This window comes from Medicago truncatula, chromosome 3 (assembly GCF_003473485.1).
Source record: "Medicago truncatula cultivar Jemalong A17 chromosome 3, MtrunA17r5.0-ANR, whole genome shotgun sequence".
Classification (NCBI taxonomy): Eukaryota; Viridiplantae; Streptophyta; class Magnoliopsida; order Fabales; family Fabaceae; genus Medicago; species Medicago truncatula.
Genome location: NC_053044.1, coordinates 46,735,737 through 46,757,600, shown reverse-complemented (window position 1 = coordinate 46,757,600; position 21,864 = coordinate 46,735,737). Strand labels below are relative to the sequence as shown.

General features: G+C 34.7%; 3 protein-coding genes and 1 non-coding gene across 5 annotated transcripts; 1 reads left to right on the top strand and 3 right to left on the bottom strand.

The window, feature by feature from the left end:
* Positions 1-1,043: 1,043 nt before the first annotated feature.
* LOC11433909 (F-box/kelch-repeat protein SKIP6) lies at positions 1,044-3,339 on the bottom strand. Its single transcript, XM_003602435.4, has 2 exons — positions 2,165-3,339; positions 1,044-1,481 (listed from the first exon to the last, which is right to left on the bottom strand). Exon 1 carries the CDS (start codon positions 3,267-3,269, stop codon positions 2,199-2,201), a length of 1,071 nt encoding a protein of 356 aa, XP_003602483.1. The 5' UTR covers positions 3,270-3,339; the 3' UTR covers positions 1,044-1,481; positions 2,165-2,198.
* Positions 3,340-3,410: 71 nt separating this feature from the next.
* Positions 3,411-3,491, top strand: TRNAL-AAG (transfer RNA leucine (anticodon AAG)). Its single transcript has one exon. It is a non-coding gene; the product is annotated as a tRNA-Leu (tRNA).
* A 196-nt stretch (positions 3,492-3,687) lies between these two features.
* LOC11440463 (4-alpha-glucanotransferase DPE1, chloroplastic/amyloplastic) lies at positions 3,688-9,292 on the bottom strand. Of its 2 annotated transcripts, none has more exons than XM_013606092.3 (16): positions 8,768-9,292; positions 8,350-8,400; positions 8,168-8,256; positions 7,985-8,045; positions 7,449-7,527; positions 6,372-6,490; positions 6,112-6,270; positions 5,920-5,996; positions 5,472-5,611; positions 5,360-5,391; positions 5,207-5,281; positions 4,996-5,068; positions 4,777-4,865; positions 4,522-4,566; positions 4,280-4,432; positions 3,688-4,175 (listed from the first exon to the last, which is right to left on the bottom strand). In XM_013606092.3, the coding sequence occupies exons 1-16, from the start codon at positions 9,122-9,124 to the stop codon at positions 4,071-4,073; spliced, it is 1,704 nt and encodes a 567-aa protein (XP_013461546.1). In that variant the 5' UTR covers positions 9,125-9,292; the 3' UTR covers positions 3,688-4,070. The 2 variants fall into 2 exon arrangements, with proteins under 2 accessions (XP_013461546.1, XP_003602482.2); XM_003602434.4 differs by having other exon boundaries at positions 6,372-6,508; positions 8,768-9,289.
* Positions 9,293-11,263: 1,971 nt separating this feature from the next.
* On the bottom strand, positions 11,264-12,459 carry LOC11444779 (protein MIZU-KUSSEI 1). Its single transcript, XM_003602433.4, has one exon. It carries the CDS (start codon positions 12,305-12,307, stop codon positions 11,528-11,530), a length of 780 nt encoding a protein of 259 aa, XP_003602481.1. The 5' UTR covers positions 12,308-12,459; the 3' UTR covers positions 11,264-11,527.
* Positions 12,460-21,864: the final 9,405 nt, after the last annotated feature.

The following is a 21,864-nucleotide window of genomic DNA, read 5'->3' as shown; positions in this document are numbered from 1 at the left end:
AACAAGTGACAAACATAAGAACAGTTTATAGAAACTACTGAGGAATTAACTTATTTATCCCATGACATATTCCAAATGAGGAAAGAAAACAATAATTGAATACCTTACAAGACACGCAATATGAAAAATGGTCTCAATCACAACGCAACGGAAGATCCTTTAGGAACACAAAGAACATTATTTAACCAACAAACTTCACCCCTTAATTCACCATGCTTATTCTTCTTCTTCACATCAATCTCAGCACACCAAATCTCCAGTTTCTAGGCAGTCGCCCGGTTCAAAGATTAAACTGAAAAATTAATTTATTTTGGTCTTTTTTAGTTTTTTTTTCTTCCAGAAAAGCAAAAACTCGTTTCCTTTTCTTCTCATGTGATTTGTGATCTTCTTTTTCTCTCTGGAAATTTGTTGGCACCCAACGAAACATCTTGCTCCTTTGCCTCAATATGCTACTGGAAAATTGGGTTGTGGTGATGAAATTATTAAGATGCTAGTTAATTTATAAAGAGTGAGCTAAAAATTAAGGACAAAATAGAAATGGGTCATGGGTGAGTGGGTTATGGTCTGGTGGATCAATTTTATGCGTACAGTAATGATGAAGAAGGAAAATAGAATAGGAGTAGATGCAATGCGGCAAGTGCGGGACATTGTGCCTGTAGAATAGAATTAGGAATTTAGCATTTGGGTTGTTGTATTTTTACTTTTGTTGGAAAGTCAGCATATTGGGTTTACTATACCATACATTTTGGTGGTAACCCTCTGATTCGTAGCGGAATAGACCTAGTAATTTGGGGTTTGGAGGGAATGAGTCTACTTTTTACTTTTTGTTTTGCACTAATTATTGTTCTTTTTTTGTTGACAATTTTCCACTAGTTACCCGTTTATTATTTCTATTGCTTATCGCTTCCACACCTGCACAATTTTGATACTGCAATTCAAACACATCATCCGCAGAGATGTGAGTAGACGAGACGTAATGTGTACCAAGCATTGCTCTCTAGAGCCAATGTTTACTACATAGCCATCAATGACAAGATGAAACGAAGATAAAATAAAAGCCATGAGCATAATTTCCAACTGAACACATACACACCAACAATTTCTTAGTTGTTATATTTTACAACCTTTACAACCAGCGATTTTGACAGTCATAACTCACAAGTCCACGTTTTGCATTAGACCTTGTCCAATTTGTGTGAATGAGTTAAGCTACAACAAGATTCACAATGATAAAAAAACGCAAATAAATGGATTACGACACACATCTATGGAAGTGCAAAACTGTACATGCTATACAGTTGTAAATATGTACCACCACTTGAGCAACATCTGTTTATTCATACACCAGTGGAGCAGTAAATACACCAGACCAAACTAGAAAGAATTCGCGCGACCAAGAAGGAAAAATTTAATGTAACTATGAGGTGTTTGAGGATCTTGAATCTTCATCTGCGGGACATGTGTTGATAGAAACAGGTGACCTGAAAGAAAGAAAAAAAAAAAAAGCAGAAATAATTTTCACCAGAAGTACAACATAAATCAAAAAGCTTTGCCTACAAGAAGAAGATGGGATAAAACTATAACATCTTAAAATTACATAGGATACAAAAAATATAATATGCAGTATCTGTTGAAGAATTTTCATCCTCAAAAGATGCCAAACACAAGTCAAACCCAATACACAAAAAAACTAAGGTGACTATGGAGATTTTCACAATCGCTGTTCCATCTTTAGATTTTGAACACCATTGATTCAATGGATGAAGATGAAGGAATGGATCATATTGAAATTGGAAAGCAATACACTCAAAAGTTATGAGTTATGACTCAGTCATAGTAACTCCTTAATAAATTATATCACGTCTTTATCCTACAAAACCATGACAGAAAACTGAATGGAACATATTGAAATTGGAAGGCAGTACATTTATCGCAATGGATTTATTCAATTGACATATGATCAGTTGCTTAAGGTTACACTGACTGTACTTGACTATTTATTTATATTTACTTACAAAAGTACAAAACTACAAGTAGTAACCTATCCCCTGTGATCTTATAACAAGTGACAAACATAAGAACAGTTTATAGAAACTATTGAGGAATTAACTTATTTATCCCATTGACCTGTTCCAAATGAGGAAAGAAAACAAGAGTTGAATACCTTACAAGACACGCAATGTGAAAGATGTTCCCAATCACAATGCAACAGAATTACAATGAACAATGGAAGATCCTTTAGGAACAGAAAGAACATTATTTAACCAACAAACTTCACCCCATAATTCACCATCCTTATTCTTCTTCTTCTTCTTCTTCACATCAATCTCAGCACACCAAATCTCCATTTCTTTCCCCTTCCCATTCAAATTCCTTTGACACTCCCAAACCACAACCAATTTCCCACCAACATCAGCCATTGTAGCCCCACACAGAAACCTTGGTAAACTCTTATCCAAACCTTTCAACTCCTTCCACAACCCTTTCTTCACATCAAAACCCTTAATTTTCCCTAAATAATCATAACAATACAAAATCCCATCCACAACAGTTGCTCTCCCACGCCAACCTATATCAAGCTCCCTCCCAACGCTCTCCCACGCGCCGTTATAAGGATCAAACGAAACACCACCGCGATCCGCCATTGCGTAAACCTTGCCGTCTACGACGGCACTCGCGTGCATCCATTTCTCACGAATTTCTGGTGGACTAGGAACACTTTCCCAGCGGTTGTTAACAGGATCGAAAACCTCCGACCAATTAGCTGATCTGGAAAAATTATCCGGCACGCAACCACCGATGACGTAGATTTTCCCGTCGATAACACCAGCAGCTGCGAATTCACGCGCCACGCGCATTGAAGGACCAGGGAGCCACCGGTGGAATCGGCAATCAAGGATCCATACATGACGAGAGGGTACATCGTTGACGGAACCACCGATGAGATAGATTTTGTGGTGGATGACAGCGTAGGCGGACCCGATGGTAGGGGAGGGAAGAGGAGGGAGAGGGAGGAGACGGTGGTTATTGTGGAGGGTGAAGAATTGGAGAGAGGTGGAGCGTGTGCGGAGAGAGAGGTAGAGGATGTGTTGGGTGGAAGGGATGAGAGAGCGAGCGGTGAAGAAGAGCGAAGAAGAGAGGAGAGAATGGATTGGTTTGGAAACGAGGGTGAGGGTTGTGTGGTGAGAACGTGGGACCCGTGCAAGGCAGTTTATGGCTACATCGTCTGGGAGGGATGGGATCAGGTTCGAGTTTTGGTTCTTCGTCATAGCTTTCAACCTTCTTCTTTGCCTTTACTTCTCAGACTCTGGGGAACGATAACACAATCACACATTCTGCTATGTTTTTTTTTTTTTAAATATATATGAATATATAGTTATTAATACTTTTCTCGGTAAATGAAGTATCAAGTTGATATGGCCGAGTTGGTCTAAGGCGCCAGATTAAGGTTCTGGTCCGAAAGGGCGTGGGTTCAAATCCCACTGTCAACATATTTTTTTTTTTACACGCACAACTTCCATTAATGTCTTTATATTGCTTGCATTAGTTAAAGTACTTCGCCGTTTTACATGTAACCATGCTAGAGATTACATGCATTCTTTTCATTATCATTCATTACACTTGTCACATATGAAGGAGGCTGAGATGCAGATATTTTTGGTTTTTATCCACTTAATCACACACAAACAAAATAATGATTGAATTCATAAAATTATTTGGGAATATTGATCCAAGCATCCTCTTTGAGCTCATCATACAAATCATTACAAACTCATTCTGAATTCAAATTTTATGAGCATGGCAGAATTGCTTATTCATATATCAAAATGGCTCAGGTGAATTCTCAGATCACCACGGGTTACCAATACAAGCATGCATTACATATTTGCAATATCATTAGAACTGACAGAAGCATCCAACTTCCTTGCATTTCTTGAATAACACACGGCAACTTTGATCAAGATATTGCTCCAGCAACTTGGGAATTAAAACTGCAGGCTCAACATTTTCTAATTAAGCTTCCGTTGGCAAACAAACTCTTCTTTACACTCAAAAAGAGATTTCACATTTCAAAGCCGGCCATACATTGAAAGCATCTCTTTAAGTCTGGTTGCCTCTCTATCTAACTTGTCAAAGCTCACAGAACTTGGAACCCTCCATCCCCAATTTCCAAACTGCATTGATAATAAGATCAACAATTTTTTTTCTTAGTTACACTCTAGTAAACTATAATTGATAATGCTAGAACAAACTATGAACACTATGAATGAACTTTTACCCGAGTTGCAGGAATATTCATCCTGGCAGAACTCCCAAGTCCAAGAACATCTTGCATAGGTATTATTGCTGTTTGAGCAACAGAGGCCAACGCTGTCTGGATTAGTGCCCATGAAATATCATCTTCTCCGGTTAATGAAACATAACTTAATACCTGAAACATGAAAATGAAGGAGGTGATGAACTCATCCAACTTCATTAAACAATAACATTTCACTACCAAATATCGTCTATGGCACTCACATGTGATTTCTCTTTTTGGTTTAAAGCTTCCCACCAACCCTGAATCTGTAGCAGAAACACATACGTTGTCAAGATTTAATATCATTGACAGGAGAAATTATTTATGACATGATAAGATAAAGGTATGGAAACAAAACAACTTAAGATATTATAAGCTATAAATGTCGATAGCAGACATCTACAAAGCATATCGAGGTCCTTATTAATAAGCTAGATATGATGCATCAGCAAATGCATAGCAAAACAAATTCTTACTGTGTCATTGTCATGAGTCCCTGTATAGACAACTTGATTGCACTCGTGATTATGAGGCAAATGAGGGTTATCAGCACCACCTCCAAACCCTGTACAAAGTAAAAAAAATAGAAAGAAAAAAAAAAAAAAAAGATAATTAGCAATTGTTCAGGCTCTCAAACATGAGATCACTTTAGGGTATGATGCTGAAGAATGGTCAGCAAAATTAGCAATTATTACCAAACTGGAGGACAGCCATTCCAGGAGCTCCAATGGATTTTCTTAGTTGCACTACATCCTCAGTGATAACTCCCTGCCATAAATAAAGAACCAAAAAAAAAAGCCTTACTTCGGCAAGAGTTGTGTCATCGTGTATGAATTAAAAGCAAGGCATAACGAGACTAATGAAGCAATAATGTTAAAAAACAGAACTGGTTTCGATAATACGTACCAAGTCTTCTGCTGTGATATTAATCCTTCCAACAGCTCTGGAAATGGCATCAAAGAAAGATGTTCCAGGTCCTACCTATCAATCATTTAAATATGAAGGATTTTATAGTTTGACCAAATAGATCAAAGGTAGAACAAAATAACAGGACCTGACCTTCCACTTTCCACCCATAGCTACTTTTGCTTCTGCGAATTTGTACAAATTACACATGTTACACAAACATCACATCGAGCAGTAAGGTGAAACAAACTCAGCCTAGACTCACCAGAGCGAACAGCCCAATATCCAGCAAATCCTCTAAAGTGGTCAATCCTAAATTCGTCATATATATCCTGCGCACGTCGTATGCGGCGTATCCACCATGAGTATCCTTCTTTCTCCATGGCTTTCCAATCATACAGGGGGCTTTTTCATTTAAACGTGAGAATGTTAAAAATAAGAAATCATTAACCTGAATGAGCGAGGAGACCTTCAACAATGTGCTCCAATATAACATGTGAGCAATTATTTATTACAATAAAAATAATGCACAGAAAGGTGAAAGGAACTAAAATGACATGTCAGAGGAGACTCATGCTGATCATGATTACATAATGATTAGATACCTTTAAGTAAAAAAATCATTTTATGTTGAAATGAGGACAATACTTGAATAAAGCACATGGAAAATTAAGATTTATGGCCGAAGATTTATCATGGGATTAGCATCAAACCTTCCCCACAGCTGACCAGTTTCGCTGAATGCATCAGGAGGCACACCACTCACCAAAAGAGGAAAGCCTTTCCTGTTCTGCCAGATAAATAAGTGGAGATGATATATCATCAAAAGTTACAAAATGCTCCGAAAAAGAGGTTGGTTTGTTTAGACTTCAGAAAGTCAGACATATTCTTTGAAGACAACTAACCAGTGCAAACTGGTTCTTATTTGCCCAAACATCTGCACTGTGATAATCAACATAAATGGGCATGTCTCCCATTATCTTGACTCCCCTACTCTGTGCATAGTCGCGAACTTTCTGCCATTGCCTTTGGAACAAGAACTGTTGGGCAATAAATACATTTATCTGCACGCAAAAGTATAAATTATACATCAAGAACACCTCTGGCTATTCAATGGGAAATTGTTAATGATAATTATAGCAAGAAGGATTCTTTATAATCTTACAAAATCTCGCTTTTGTTCATAAATATCTTCTAAAGCTACAAGATGGCGGTTTTTTAAAGGTTCGGGCCAATCGTACCAGCTGAGTGTGTTCAAACTGTCGTCAATAGCAGCAAAATAAGCTGCATCATCAAGCCAGCCTACAACATTAAAGACATTATTGCCTTGCAAAAGAAAAGAGCAGCAAAATAAGCTGCATCTTCAAGCCAGCCTACAACATTAAAGATATTATTGCCTTGCAAAAGAAAATTCCCAAATGAGTTTTTTTGACAGACCTCACTTGGAAAATTGATTGAATCATGAACAAAATTGACGATTTTCCACCCACAAGAGTAGAGATATCCTATTCATTTCTCAAAAGAAATTGAAAGTTCCATTATTATGATTTTGGTTGTGTAAAGGCTTAATTATGTCACAACTCACAAGTTCTAGAAATGTGTTCTTTGTACACTCTAAATTATGGTACTGAAGCTCTTCATTCCTTTCGTAGAATGTAGAGGATCCCTACCCGATGTTCAGACTGATGCATCCTCTTATGAAAGAAATTCCATGCAAATTCTCGACGTTCAACTCTTATGTCCCCTCAGTATTTCACTTATTACAACCACAGATCCTAATGTTTCTTTCCTTCCTATTTCTGCATCACATAATCTCAGAACCCCAAAGCCATCTCCGCCATGCAAGCATCAGTAAGAAATTCTCACAAGTATTCAATTATTAGCTTGTTTCTAGATTGAATTAACTGCCTTGGCCCGATCATTGAACAGAAATGGAAAGTTTCTAAGTGTAATTGCATGGTGCTTAATTTTATATTTGTATTTTCCCGTCAGAGAAAATTCCTATAACTTGGTATTCTCTAGTTGAATATTTATAGATAAATGAAAAGTTACTTAAGAGAACGTGTAGCAAAACATGAACAAGGATGCTTCTCAAAATCAATTTTACAATGCATTTCAAGCTTACAATGCATTCACATGTAACATACATCAACTTTATTAGTTACTTTCACTAAAGTGAAACAATGAAGCTAACAGGAAACATGGATACAAAATTAAAATAGCAACTAAATAAGTGTCTCACTTGATATGTTAGGATCCCTACGAAAATTCTCAAGCTGTTTTTTGAGTTCCCCTTTGCTTGAAACGAGCCTTTCTGCAGCCTGAGGTAAATTAACATAAAGTATTAGATGCACACAAGGCATAGAAAAGTTCAACGACGTAAGGAAAATAAAATAATGCCAATATGATAAAGGAAGAATCTCAAAAGATTGCAAAAAACCTCTATATATAAGTAACTGGCTAGGCTAAGAGCACTTGTGGTCTTTTACAATTCACCATTATGAAACTAATCTTTTCAAAGAAAATAAAATCGTATTTGTAGACTATTACTCAAGCAAAAACTACAGCCATGTTCCCTAACAAAATTCCAATGATGGGATGAACATGCCAGGTTGTTTCATGCATGCAAGGGTATTGTTGAAATAGGTTGGACAAACCTTTACAAAATGAAAAAAAAAATCTATAATGGATAATTATATCACCAATTTTAACACCATGTTACATTTTGAATGAGGTACACAACAACACCAGCATTAACAATGATTCTAATTGTCTTACTTTAGTTATCAAAGGATCCTTAAGATCAGCAACAACCGAAAAATTCACGCGCTCTGCATCACTGCATTCATTTAATAAAAAGGATAAGATGAGAATAAGCAAACCGGAAACACCATCAAGATAACAAGGGAAAGACTAAATTTCTTATACAGTTAAACATTATACAAATATAAAAAATCTCACATTGGTTTGGGAAGCTCGTGTTTTTCTAACAGTCCATCCGCAACAAGCTCTTCAAGAGAAATCAAAAGAGTGTTGCCACAATTCGCATCCTGAAAAGCAAAAGTTGAAACCATATTGCCTTAAAAAGAGTTCAAACTCGACGATATTAAACAAGTCTAAAACAAAATACAAAAATTGAAAACCTGGCCTGCGTAAGGAGATCCCCCTTCATCAGGAGGCACGAGAGGAAGAACCTGCAAAATATTGCATGTTTGGATTGAAATCATCTTTATTTGAATAAACAACCTAATTAAGCCTTTATAGAAAAAATTAAATATTAAATATATCTTTTCTTGTCTTTTCATACTTATAAACTAGTTCAATAGCTAGTTTTCGAAAGACTACAAAACTAAATCAGCTGGTTTATCCGCTATGAGATAACTTATTAACTAACTATTTTCTATTTTTAACCCGAGCCTAAAGTCAAATTGTTTTCATACAAGTTTTTAAGTATGTGGAAACAAGTTAATTCAACTTATTTGTTTATGTTGTTAAATAAGTTCAAATAAGATTTAAACAGGCTCTGAATGTAATGAAAATGTATAGGGGGAAAGGGGGAACCTGCCAAAGGGAGCAACCGGTTTGGTGGAGCCAATCAATGAAACGAAAGGCTTCGTTTCCGAGATCGCCGATACCGTAGGGGCTTTGAAACGAAGTGGGATGGAGAAGAATACCGGCTCTTCTGCGGAGATGAAGGTCGGGTTTGGGAAGCCAATCTTCTCCGTAGTTTTGCGGCAAATCTTCACCGACGGTGAATTGAGTTAAGGAAGTGGTAACCAAAGACGAAGAAGCAGCACGAGGGAAGGAAAGTGGTGAAGAATTGAGTTTGAAACTAGGAATGGGTGATGATGTAAAGGTACACCGTCGGAGTTGTGGGAAAGACAGTGTTGTGATGCTGAGACTCAGAGTCAAAGACATTTCTTTCTCGCTCTATTGATTCAGTATTTGCAGTTCCAAACACTCAGTGTATATGGCTGGAGAGTGGGAATAAAGAGTAGAGTGGACGCAGGAAGAAACACGTGACTAGAGAGCTTAAAAATGCGTCAAGTGCTTGATCCAAGACAATCACGTACTGCCCTGTTTTCTCTCTTTAAATTAATAAAATTAAACAAAAATAGTAATTTAATCATCAATTTATGGTGCTTCAGCGTAATGGTTAAGAAAATTATCAATAAAACATTTTTTAACATTCTCTTTTAATTTATTCTATTTTAACTTCTTTTTTTATTAAATTTGGTGTTTTTTCAAATATTTTCATTTAGGCTCTTTCAAAAAACAAATTCATTTAGGCATATATGTTAATGTCACCAATGATCTTGGTAAATATCTTAGAATTTCTTGTACCTCATACAAAGGTGTTTATCCATTAAATTAAAAAAATGTATCATAATAGAATAAATGTATTATATCTTGTTTCAATCTCATGTTTTATGACTTGTTCAAAAAAAATCTAGTATTTGATGTTACGATAAGTTAATTTTGAAATCGTATTTGATGTTACATCAAAATCTAGCATTCTCCTTGTAAAATAATTTAAAATTAAAAAATTTGATAAAATAAAATTTAAAAATAATTTGATATTAAATTAAAAATATTAATAATTAATTTTTTAAAATATGTATGATTTTGTAAGAAGGGCGATTGTGTAATGTAAATAAATAAAAAATGAAGAGCTACTAAAATTAGAATATTTTTAAAAATTAATCAAAACCTTATACCACAATCCCCCGTTATCCACTAACATCCTCCAACACCATTTCCCTAAAAGAAACAGTAAACTCTTTGGTACATGGGGAACATATTGAACTAACAACAGATAGGTTTCATTAACATAGTATTAGTAACCAACTACCGAATCTAATTTCCATTGTCAATAATCACCACTGATAACCTATAAAATAACATTATTAAGTAAAGTCTTACACTCCCCTACCAACTTCTCCCACGCAAACAATCGACGCCTCTCCTCCTCATCGCACCCCAAAGAAAACTTATCTGCCACCGCTCCCTGATTCATTGACAACTCAAAACAACCTCCTAAACCGCTCCTTGAGAGAAAAACCATCCAACTAAAAATCAAACCAAAAATAAGTATCAACACCATCACTCATCACTCTCCTTAAATTTTCTTCAAACCAACTTTTCTCTCGTAACCCAATACCATTACGGATTCGCACCAACTCCTTCCACCAAGGAGAGTCATATCTACCTCCCTCCTCCAAGCACCCTTTCTCCTCACCATATTTCTCCTTCAAAACCTTATACCACAATCCCTCTTTATCCATTAACATCCTCTAACACCATTTCCCTAAAATAGCAATATTAAACTCTCTCAATCTCCTAACTCCCAAACCTCAAACCTCTTTATCCAAACAAATAATATCCAATCAATCCAAGAAATTTTCCTAGTACCCTCACCACGCCGTAGAAAAAACGCGTAAATAAAGATTCTAGTGAAAAAATGATACATGTGAGAGCCTTGAAAAAGGAAAGAAAGTAGACCAAAAGAGACGATATGACAGACTTTAGAAGAACTAATCAATCTTCTAAAAATAAGTTTATGTTTTTTCAACCCGATAGTCTATTCTAAATATTTATATGAACTATTACTTAATTAACCAAAATTTTTATCACGGATCAATAAAGGTAGCATATGCAACATAAAGATGAATATTTTCAATTAATCATAAGTATGTGCTCTTGTGTGCATAATTCGATTAGTAGAGATATTATAATATGCAAGAACATGTCGTTGGCGCTTGCCACTTCATTTCATTTAAAGGTTACTTGCAGCTCGCAATCTTGTTCTTTTAATCATTTAATTGTGGATTTGTCTCCATCAATCGTAAAGTTATTGTCAAAAAGCTCACGCCTTATATACTATCACATAACAATGAAGTGCATGGTGATTTTCAGGAACTCAGCCAAAAAATGTCCACCTGATATCTTGGTCATTCACACCTTCTATTTCTACTCAAAAGCCAATTCAATGTAAATAAAAAAATTCTTCATTTTATAACACTTTGGGTTTGAGTTTGAAAGAGAAAAAAAGTCACAAAAAAATGAAATTGTATCTAGGCAACAATGTTCAAGCAAAACAAGATAAAAATGAGTCATATTTATTTAAATATAACATCAATTTATGAACCATCATACATGTCACCCAAGTGCTATCCCAAATTTTACTACCCTAGTTTTGAATTCTAATTAACTGACCAGTCAGCATGCATCCATCCTCAAACTTCTGAAGAAATATATATGAACTGAACCTTATTATCAGTATACAATACCATTCTACATTTAACAAAGGATTAATGATTCTTAAATCCTCACAAAAAATATAGTAAGTTCAGGCCCATTATTATTTCCGTCAGGACTCAACATATAAAGAGTCTCTGAATCCTTAGAACCAACTACATGTTCAAAAGAAGCTCTCATATAAGCCAATTCTCCATCAACATTATCAGCTTCATTGTTCATTGGAACAACACCAGCACCCATTGTAACCGCTTTAAGAATCTCCATAACATGTAAATCCTCCACTGTCGCTTCTCTTTTCACACCATAACCTGTTTTCTTTCCGTTACAATACATTGTCCATACGGGTTCTTCAATCAACAATGTCTTATCTTTGTCCTGTCGCTTTTCGCATTCGAGTGCAACCCTAACCATCCCTGCTGCCATTTCTTTCTGTAACATGCATGTTTGCATGGAAAGCTCAATTACCAATGAAGGTAGACACCTTGGATTCTCTTGAATGGAGAAACTAACGCGTCCTTTCCGGTGTCCAAATAATGTACCGGAGATTTTTGTTCCGGTGCTACCACCGATGTTTATGTGGTATTGACTGTCAGGTGTTCCATTTGGGAATGATGGGAATTTACATACAGGGGTTATGATAGGTAAAGATCGAAATACAGAACGAAAGACACGAACTACTTTCGTTTTGTGTCTTCTTTTGTGAGAGGGTTGTACGAGGGAGATATTCTGAGGAAGTGGTGGTGGGGATGGTAATGTTGAAGAATTTTGAGATGTGGATGTTGTCGAAGAATTTTGAGATGTTGAGGTGTGTGATGATGATGATGATCTTGGCTCCCCCATTGGTTGGTGAATGAGAACAGGGAAGAGAAGATCAATGCCATCAGAGAGAAAGAGAAAAGTTAATTGGTTACAACAAGTTTTTAGAATTGAGCGTTCAAGTTTTGTTTTGAGTTTTGCGGCTTAAGATGGTTCTTCGGAACTTAAATTTGTATATCAACCTGTTTCTTTCTCTTAATTTTATAACTACTCCTTATTGAGCGTTTGATGTGTAATGCTTTAAATAGAAAAAAGTAGTTTTTTTTTTATAGCATAAATCATATATCCTCCGCACGTAGCTTGCGGATACTAATCCCTCGAATCTCATAGACTCAAATGGACGGCAACTCTTCATAAGAGTTAGTTTTGACGTTGTTGAATGCCTAAGGCTGGATTCAAACCCAAGACCATGGTTAAACTCATCTGCGTTATTGGATTAGCTTGTATTAGTTTTGTTTCATTAGATAGCTTTTTTTGAAAGGGTGTTTCTTTAGATAGTTGTTATAATCATTTCTCGGAATTTATTCATAAGATGATTAAAGGTTGTGTGATTAAATGTGCAAAATAATCTAGAATTTGATTAGAGAATAAGTTTTTGTAGTAGTAATTCATTTAAAGGGATGATAGTTTGATCGATGCACGAATACAATCTTTGAGTTACATCAAAGCTACTATGTTTTGAAAGTCATAAAATTCAGCCGTTCATAGATTTGTAACAAGAATAAAATAAATAAAAATCGGTACTGCCCAAGAAACTAAAATTTTCATGACCAGATGTCAAATTCAAATCTTATTGGCATATTAAACACAAAAAGAAAGAGGGAAACTGAATTTGTGAAACACACAATATGCAGGTTTCCCTATAGACTTTTGTACTCAGAAGTCAATAAACAGCACTACAGGCACACATGATTTTCGATAAGCAGCAGCAGCAATAAAAAGGTAAAAGAAGACGGGTCCAAAGAAAATAAATGTTGTATAAAGCAAAGAACTCGTCCAAATCCACGTCTGCAATAACTCATGTCCCTAAAAATTTCAACAAAATTGGTGGAACCACTTCTTCAAGGAGCAACAATAACATTTGTATGAAGTATGAACCAAGTTAAAAAACCAAAACAAGAAAATCTATGTATATGGGTAAACGACCTCAATTGACTGCGATTTTATGTTACATTTAAGTAGCACAGGGACTTGGCAATTGTTAATTTGACGCAAATAAAGAGACAAAGTGATTAGGTTATGCTTCATTCCCCTTTCTTTTAGTGCTTAGTAATAACTAAGTCTCTTTTCTACGATCCTTCCAAAGTGGCTTTAAAGACATTTGAACATAGTAGCTAGCTCCATCGTTGGACACTAGCATCCATTTCTCAGAAAGGTTTCCTTTTGGTCCAGAAACTAGCACTCTTTTTATAATCAAAACACCCTATGTTCTTATGTTTGCTCTTATTCATACAAAAGAGTGGATAAGTACCAAATTGTTATCACTAATTGTAATAAAATAAGTTATTCACTAATAATACACCCTAAATTTTGTTGTTACATGTTTTTGTTTTCCTCTGCAACCAGATTTAGAACTGAATTTCTACTGAGGCTATATTTTACTGTCACAATTGGTGGCAACCAACCAATATCCATTATTTCCAATAAGAAGTTGCAAATAAAAACAATTCCACATAAACAAGAAGATGAATTGACTTGTTTCATTCCAATATGAAACACGTTCGACTTTAGCAGGACAAGGGTTGCATTTAACAGGTGAGAGATACCCAGAACTAGAATCATGAGGTTACAAATCTCAATTTCAAGAAACAAGTTTGGGGGACAAAGGTGGTTCACATCGGAGCTCCGAAGAAGAGTGGGGAATGGTTTAAATACAAGTTTTTGGAAGGTTAAGTGGTGTGGTGACATGCCCTTTAAACTCAAATATCCTAGACTTTACTCCTTATCAAGCCAAAAGGAGGCTCCTATCGGAGATTTGGTGTCAGATGGGGAGTGGACTTTCCTTTGGCGTAGAACACTTTTTGTTTGGGAGGACCATTTGGCGGTGGAATTATTGGCGGATTTGGAGGGAAGGACGTGGAGTGACGAGGAGGACAGGTGGAGGTGGGAGCTCAAAGATTTTGGGATATTCACGGTTAAATCGGCCTATTCAAAATTGGAACATTTGTTCTTAATGGAGGATTTATGGCGGGAAGAGGAAAGAATGGTGTTCTCTAATTTATGGAAAAGTCCGGCACCCTCTAAGGCAATAGCTTTCTCTTGGAAATTATTTTCTTAGGTTTAGGAATGTGTTACCGGTGGATGCTCCTAATTCTTGTGTGATGTGTGATGAGGAGGTCGAATCGGCCCGTCATCTATTTATTCACTGTGAGGTGGCCTTGGAAGTTTGGGGTGAGGTGATGAGGTGGTTTGGTAATTCCTTTATAACTCCGCCGGATTTTTTCATTCATTGGGAGTGTTGGAGTGGAACGGAAACAAACAAGAAAATCCGGAAGGGTCTTTGGCTAGTTTGGCTTACTACTATGTAGATTTTGTGGAGAGCTAGAAATGACAAAATTTTCAATAATTTGAATTGGGAGGTAGGGGAACTCGTAGAGGAGATTAAAGTATTATCTTGGCGTTGGTTGTAGTCTCGGATTAAAACATCGATTTGTATGCTTTACGAATGGAAGTGGAATCCGAAGGCTTGTCTGTTAAGCTAATTGTGAGCTGCTGGGTTTTAGGTGGTGGGGGGCACTGCTGGCTTCTGTTAGGGCAGTGTTGGAGCTGCTGTCTGGGAGGTTTGGCCTCTGCAGGTAGCTGCTTTGCGCCTGTTTTGTGCAGGCGTGGTTTCTCAGGCCTGTGACAAATTCAAATTTTTTTTTTTTTTTTTTTGGTCTAGTAGTCTAGTGGCTAGCTAGAACTCACACATTTAAATGTGGAGAAGTGGGGTGTCCGGGATTCGAACCCCGGCCCCTGCATAAATTATGCAATGTCCCTGCCAATTGAGCTAAGCTCGCGGGGACTGTCAAATTCAAATCTTATTGGCATATTAAACACAAAAAGAATAAGGGAAACAGAAATTGTGTGAAACACATAGCAGTGTCACGATGGTTGGTCCAAAAAAACATGTCTGTCACTCAACAATATGAGTTATAATTGATCTGTAATTAATTTGTAGTTGGTGCTGGAAAATACAGAATTGCGAGACTAAAATTTGATATGTCCATAACAGCATCAAGGCATAAAATTTGGATACCAATCCAAGCAAACATGATAAACTAACCTAAACAAACTTTTAGGAAGAAGAATAATCTGTATAAAAGAGATTAACCAAGATTAGAGACCAATTCAAGTAAACCGAAAGTGCTATGAATCATTTGATCAAAATGCATTCAGATGAAGTCCAAATGTCCAATTAAAGTATGCGCCAACATAAGGAGCATGATTTAAAGAGTCTATAGTAATAATAAATACGAAATACCTCACTCAATATATATGTTTTAAGTCTGCATAAACAACCAAATTGAGGATTAAATTGTAACTGAACTAAAAATCATAAAACTGGTAAGCCTCCAGCAGGTCTTTCGCGGTGACCTCTTGAAGAAGATGACAGTTTTCGCGGTGACCTCTATTCATTCAACTAATTTGACCATATGCTTCCCTTTTGTTTGCTGAGTCAAAGACACGTCTCCCTCATTAGTCATGTTTACTCTTGTTAATTAGCCTATTAGCCATGTCTTGCTCGATAATAGCAACAACCACCACTCACATATGTGTGTCAAGTCCTTCCTTAATTTTCTCCTCTACAATAACGGTCATTTGGCACATATCTTGCAGTTTTATCTGCACATGAGCAACACATACTCCTACTGATTTTTCTCCTTCACTTACCCGTGCTTATCGAAGCTTATATTATATAATATATATGTTGGGTTCTAATTTATATCGAAAATTGCCACTTCGTTTAACTCCATTCTTCTATTCTTGTAACAATTTCCATGTCAATTTCAATATTAGCTAGCAGCATAGTGACCTTTTCTCTCCCTCGTAAATGACCTTTTCACTGGTTCCAAATTCAATGATGCCGATCAATCCTTCACAACTTCCCCTGATACATTAACCCGTAAAAACAGTTCACACACCACTATCTCCCAACTTTCCATCCTATGTCTCTAAACACATATATAACAGTATAATACGCCATATTCTCTCCCTCAAATTCTCTCATTTTAATTTTATACCCTTTTGGAGAAAACGCTTGTTTGAGATATACTCCCATTTCTTCACTTCATGTTGGCGCTGCCCCTCACTCATATATATATATAACATCTATCTCTCTAACTTCAGTCTCCTTTAATATTCCCTCAATGACTCACTTGCTCATTGAAAATAAATTCACAAGTTTTATTTTCCTTCAATTTGCGTGTAAATCCAAGGCAAGACCTTCTCATTATTTTTTTCTCTTGTTCCTCTTGTCTCCACTTTGATCCTAATACTAGACCCTAATACTAGGTCTCCTTTTTGAAGTTTCGAGTCCTTCCTTTCTTGCAAATAGCTCTTTGAGTGGAACTAGAAGTATATTGTTATGAAGTAAGCCTTTCGAGGTAAGGGCTTTTTCTCATACGTCCATATTAAGTGTTAGGGCTGTGTCATTAAATAGTGGTAGCAATGCTTGTCTTATAAAAAGAAAAATAATTAAAATGTATTTTTATGGTAAAAATTATTCTTAATTATGTTTTATGTGAAAGTTGTGTATGTGGATGTGATGTGAACTGGTTTGTTTTATATTATTATGCTTGATATGTTCTTGTGATGTAGGGAAAGAGATGTTAGATTTTTGATAAATTAGAAAAAGGAAAAAAAATGGAAATGTGAGTTTTATGAAAATGATATAAATTTTAGAAATAATGATATTATGATTATGATACGGTACTTCAAATCTTTCTTAAAAGAATAGAAGTCTGAGTTTAAGTATATGTGTGGCTAATCATTGTTTAGAGAAAATATACCACAGTCTTATTATTTATCATTTACGGCCATTCTATTCATACTTGGGAGACACTTTTGTAGGATTTGGCAACTAGATAGTCATATAGCTATATTTAGTGATATTGTGCTTTCCTATTTTGAATGCTTGTGCAGCTAAGTTTGATGGACTATAAAATTGGTGCTTGCTTATTATTCATGAAATATGTGTGTCTATGATATGAAGTTTGATTCTCTTTTTGGTGTGTCTTAGTGGCGGGTTTTAGTATTTTCATGATCATACATGACATATGCATCTGTGTGGTGCCTTAGTGGCGGGAATTGCAATTATATTCTGTGTGGATACCTTAATGACGCGAATTGCAATTATATTCTGTGTGGATGCCTTAGTGGCAGGAATTATATCTGGATCATATAGTTATAAGAGCATGCATCTTACGCATAATTGCATTGAGTCTGTTGTATACATGTGATTGATTATTGACTTAAAACTATTTTATTGCAAATAAGATGTGTGTGAACCTTACTTTGAAGAATATGACTTGAATGTATTTTTTCTTAATTTTTTTTTATTGATAAGTTTTGATACTATCTATTTTATGACATTGTTTATGGTGCTTTGAGTATGAACCAATTTGGATAAGGAAATTGACCCTTACACTAATATTTTAGGTACTAAAGAAGAGATGGTCTATACTTTGGTGTTTTTGCTTGAAGTGCGTACGGGGAACAAGTTGGGTTTTTGATTGAATTGTAACTTTAGAATAAATTTTTGAAGGATAATTATTTTAAGAATTTTAGTTAAATGATGTTAAGAATTTTGTATAGATTTTGCTAAGAATTTATTATTGATGAAAAAAAAAAAATAGTAGTAATTTTTGAAAATGAGAATGAATTAGGAGTAATGTATTGGATCAAAATCTGAGGCGTTACAGTAACACACTCTCTAACACACTCCACTCATATTCAGCCACCTCACCAACTTTTTCAATGATCTTGACCGGTTACTTGTTATTTACCTTTTAACACTTTATTTATTTTTTTAATTATTGAGTTTCAAACTGTCACCCACTATCGGTGAGAACAGAACAGTCATCCTACATAGATTTATTCCTTCTTGAATGCCCTCTGTTTCTCATATGGACATGTGAGGTTGTATGATTCTAATTGTTTTCGAAAATTTTCATTCTAGAAATCATTAACAATGTTAAACTACCATTCCTTTAAAAACAATGAAATAAACTATCATGGTGTCTCTAAAAACGAAACTTTATTTATGCCAAAACCACCACCACTACATTGAATTTTTAACTTTTCTCCTCTTCTCTAACAACACATCATAGTGACTAAAACAACTTTGTTTTCTGATCCACAAGGATCTTGAGAATTGGTGAAGCATTTAGGAAATTGTATACATAGATCTACGTCTTTCATAAAACTTATGTAATCAGATTTATTTCATGAGAGGAATGGTACCACATGCCAAAATCGATTCAACTTTCCCGTTGTAGTTCATGTCTGATCTGCGACGACTGGGAGCCTTGGAGAAGACAACCAAAAATTAAATTAAATTCATAATACAAAAAAGATTAAAATAATTAAAAAAATGTTACTTGCACTACCGGTGAGCAGGTAAAGGCATTGAAAAAGTTGGTGAGGTGGCTGAATATGAGTGGAGTGTGTTAAAAGAGTGTGTTAGGGAGTGTGTCCCTAGCATTTCTATATACTACATTTATTAAATAAATAATTATTTAAAAAAAATACTACATTTATATTGATATTTTAAAAATACTAACAAGTTTTCAAAATTTTAATATACCTACTTTATATATCAATTACAAAATAATGAGACATACAAATTTGTGCCCACGCATATAAGCTCATAAAATCCGCAATCCGCAATTGGAACAGTGCAAATATTTGAATTGATTTTTGCATATAAATAAACATATATATAAAAAAATAAAAATAAAAACAATTATGTTATAAAATACTACATTCATGCTGATACATTGAAAATACTCATGAGTTTATAAAATTTTATCATATCAACTGTTATGATTTCGATGAATCTTTGGTTGTGTTGGTTTGTGGTGCTTCATGACAATTTTTATGGTGGTGCTGATTTTGGGTCTTTTGTGGCGGAGCTCGTGGTGGTTTTTAGTGGTGGTGCTTGTGGTGGTTTTTGGTGTTGCTGTGCGTGGTGGTTGGTGTTGCTTTTTGGTGAGGGTTAATGGTGGTTTTTTGTGGTGGTCAATGGTAGTTTTGGTGACGGCGGAGGTAGTGGTGTTGATGTTTGTGGTGGTTTTTGGTGGTGGTTAGTGATGGTTATGTTTTTTCCTTGTTGTATGATGGTACAAGGGTTTTTGGTTGCCTTTTGCGGTTCTTTGTGAGGTGTGTTTTGGATGAAGGTGCTTGGGAGAGCTAATGGTGGTGTTTAGGGTTTTATTATCGGCTGTTTTTCAAAGGTTGTTGGTTGTTGTGTAGGTTTTTAATTTGATGTTCAGGGGTTGTGTGCGAGTGGGTGGTGGAAGTTGTTTTTGTGGCACTTGTGACAATGTTTGAGGATTTTGGTACAACTTTTGTTTATGTTGTTTCGTTGATCGTGGTGTTAGCTTTGTTTTGATGTTTCTATTTATTGATTTCGGAGATAGCCCTTTGTTAGGACACGTTTTCTATAGGTTTTTTGGATTTTTTTTTTTATTCACAAGTGTATGGATTTTCCATTTGGGGCTCCCCTTCTATCCTTTGTATGTTGCTACTTTATGACTCCTAGGCTAGCACTCCTTATGCTGATTAAGATTCATTGCGATTTTAATAAATTTCATTCTAGCTTTTTCAATAAAAAAAAAAAAAAAATACTTTTTATATCAACTAACCCCCTTTTGTTTTTAAGTGTTGTTGTTTGACCATGTGTACTATTCACATAATCTATTTAACATATTTTTGTATTAATATATACGAAGACAAAGGTTATCATATACTATGTTGTTCAACTTTTTTCATTGATTATTTTAAGATATCAATTTTTATTATACTTTTTTGTGATAGATAATTACAGATATTAGTAGTCAAAGATATAAGCTAATTTTTACATTTTGACTCAAAGATTTATTATTTTTATATAACTAAACACATTTTATTCACTTAAATATTTTAATTAATACTGATCACATCTTTTTTTAAGCGAGTCAATTAATTTAAATCTAAGAGTAGTTGTTATTATTTATTTTTTTCAATGACTAAAAGTTATTTTATTTTTCTCAAGGACTAAGTTGGGTCTTCTTGTAAATTTTTATGGGATTAAAATGGTTCTTCACTCTACAATTAATTTATTAAATTGTATAAAAGCTTTGATGTATTGTTATAAAATATTTTTTATTTTCTTTATTTTTATATCTTGTAATTTTCACTGATTGTAGTAAAATACTTATTTTTATATCAAGTTTTTGTTTAAGGATATTAATACTCATATTTCTTCTATATCTCAATAATATCTTCTTTTCATTTTCTTTTCTTTCCTCAATATTTCATTTGTCAATCAAACAAAATGTAAAGAGGAAAAAGACCGACTTTTCCCGATTTTCTTTTCACATGGACTAAAAATTGCTTTTATTTTTTTTCATGGACTAAATTAGGTCTTGTTAATTTTCTCATGGATTAAAATGAGCATTCACTCTTTTTTATATACACTCCTTCTGTCACACAACGATGGACTATTTGTCAAAAAAATGTCCTAAAATGAACAACCCATTCTGCATTTGGATGCACTATAATCATCTTTTCTCTAATTGTACATTCTAATTGATATTAATTGCATTACTTTCAATTCAATATCTTTCACTTTATGTTTGTGATAATTGTGAATGCACTGATGCCTTGATAAGTGTATTTAAAACTTTCAAGATATATTTATTGTTTAAAAAATATTTATATCCCTCATTTAATTCACTGATGCTTGATAGTAGTAGATTTATTTAATGTAGAATATGTTGGTGCATTTAAATATAAGACTACCCACAAGTATATTCATAGGCTTTGTTTGGAAGTTTGGAGTGGAGGAGAAGGAAAGAGTTTGGAAGGTTGGAAATATAGAAAAAAATAGTAAAATCTTTCATATTTTTTAAAAGTAATTTTTTAAAGAATGATAAATTAATGTTTAATATTAATATATTTTTAATTTCAAGAATATTTTTTTTTAAGGAAATTTCAAGAATATTATAATTGCATAGTTTGAATTTGAAGAATTCATACGAACCCTCCAAAACTCTCATAAAACTCTCCCCAATACAATTTTTGAATTCCCCATATAAAGATGATCATGTATTATAAAGAAAAATAAACTCTCCTTCTCCTTTTAATGTCATATATTTCTTCTACTTTCTCCTTCTTTTTTTCATACCCCTCCCTTCTATTTCCTTCAAACTCACAAATAAAACCTTAAAGCATTGTTATTCATCTAGATAGATTCTATCTAGAATTGATCACCAAGAGGTTCCAACTATAAATTTCTTATTGGCCGGAAATTAATGTCATATAATAGGAAAACGTGTTTAGCAAATACACTACCGTGACATTTCCGTGATACTTTTTTATTTGCTATATATAATTCT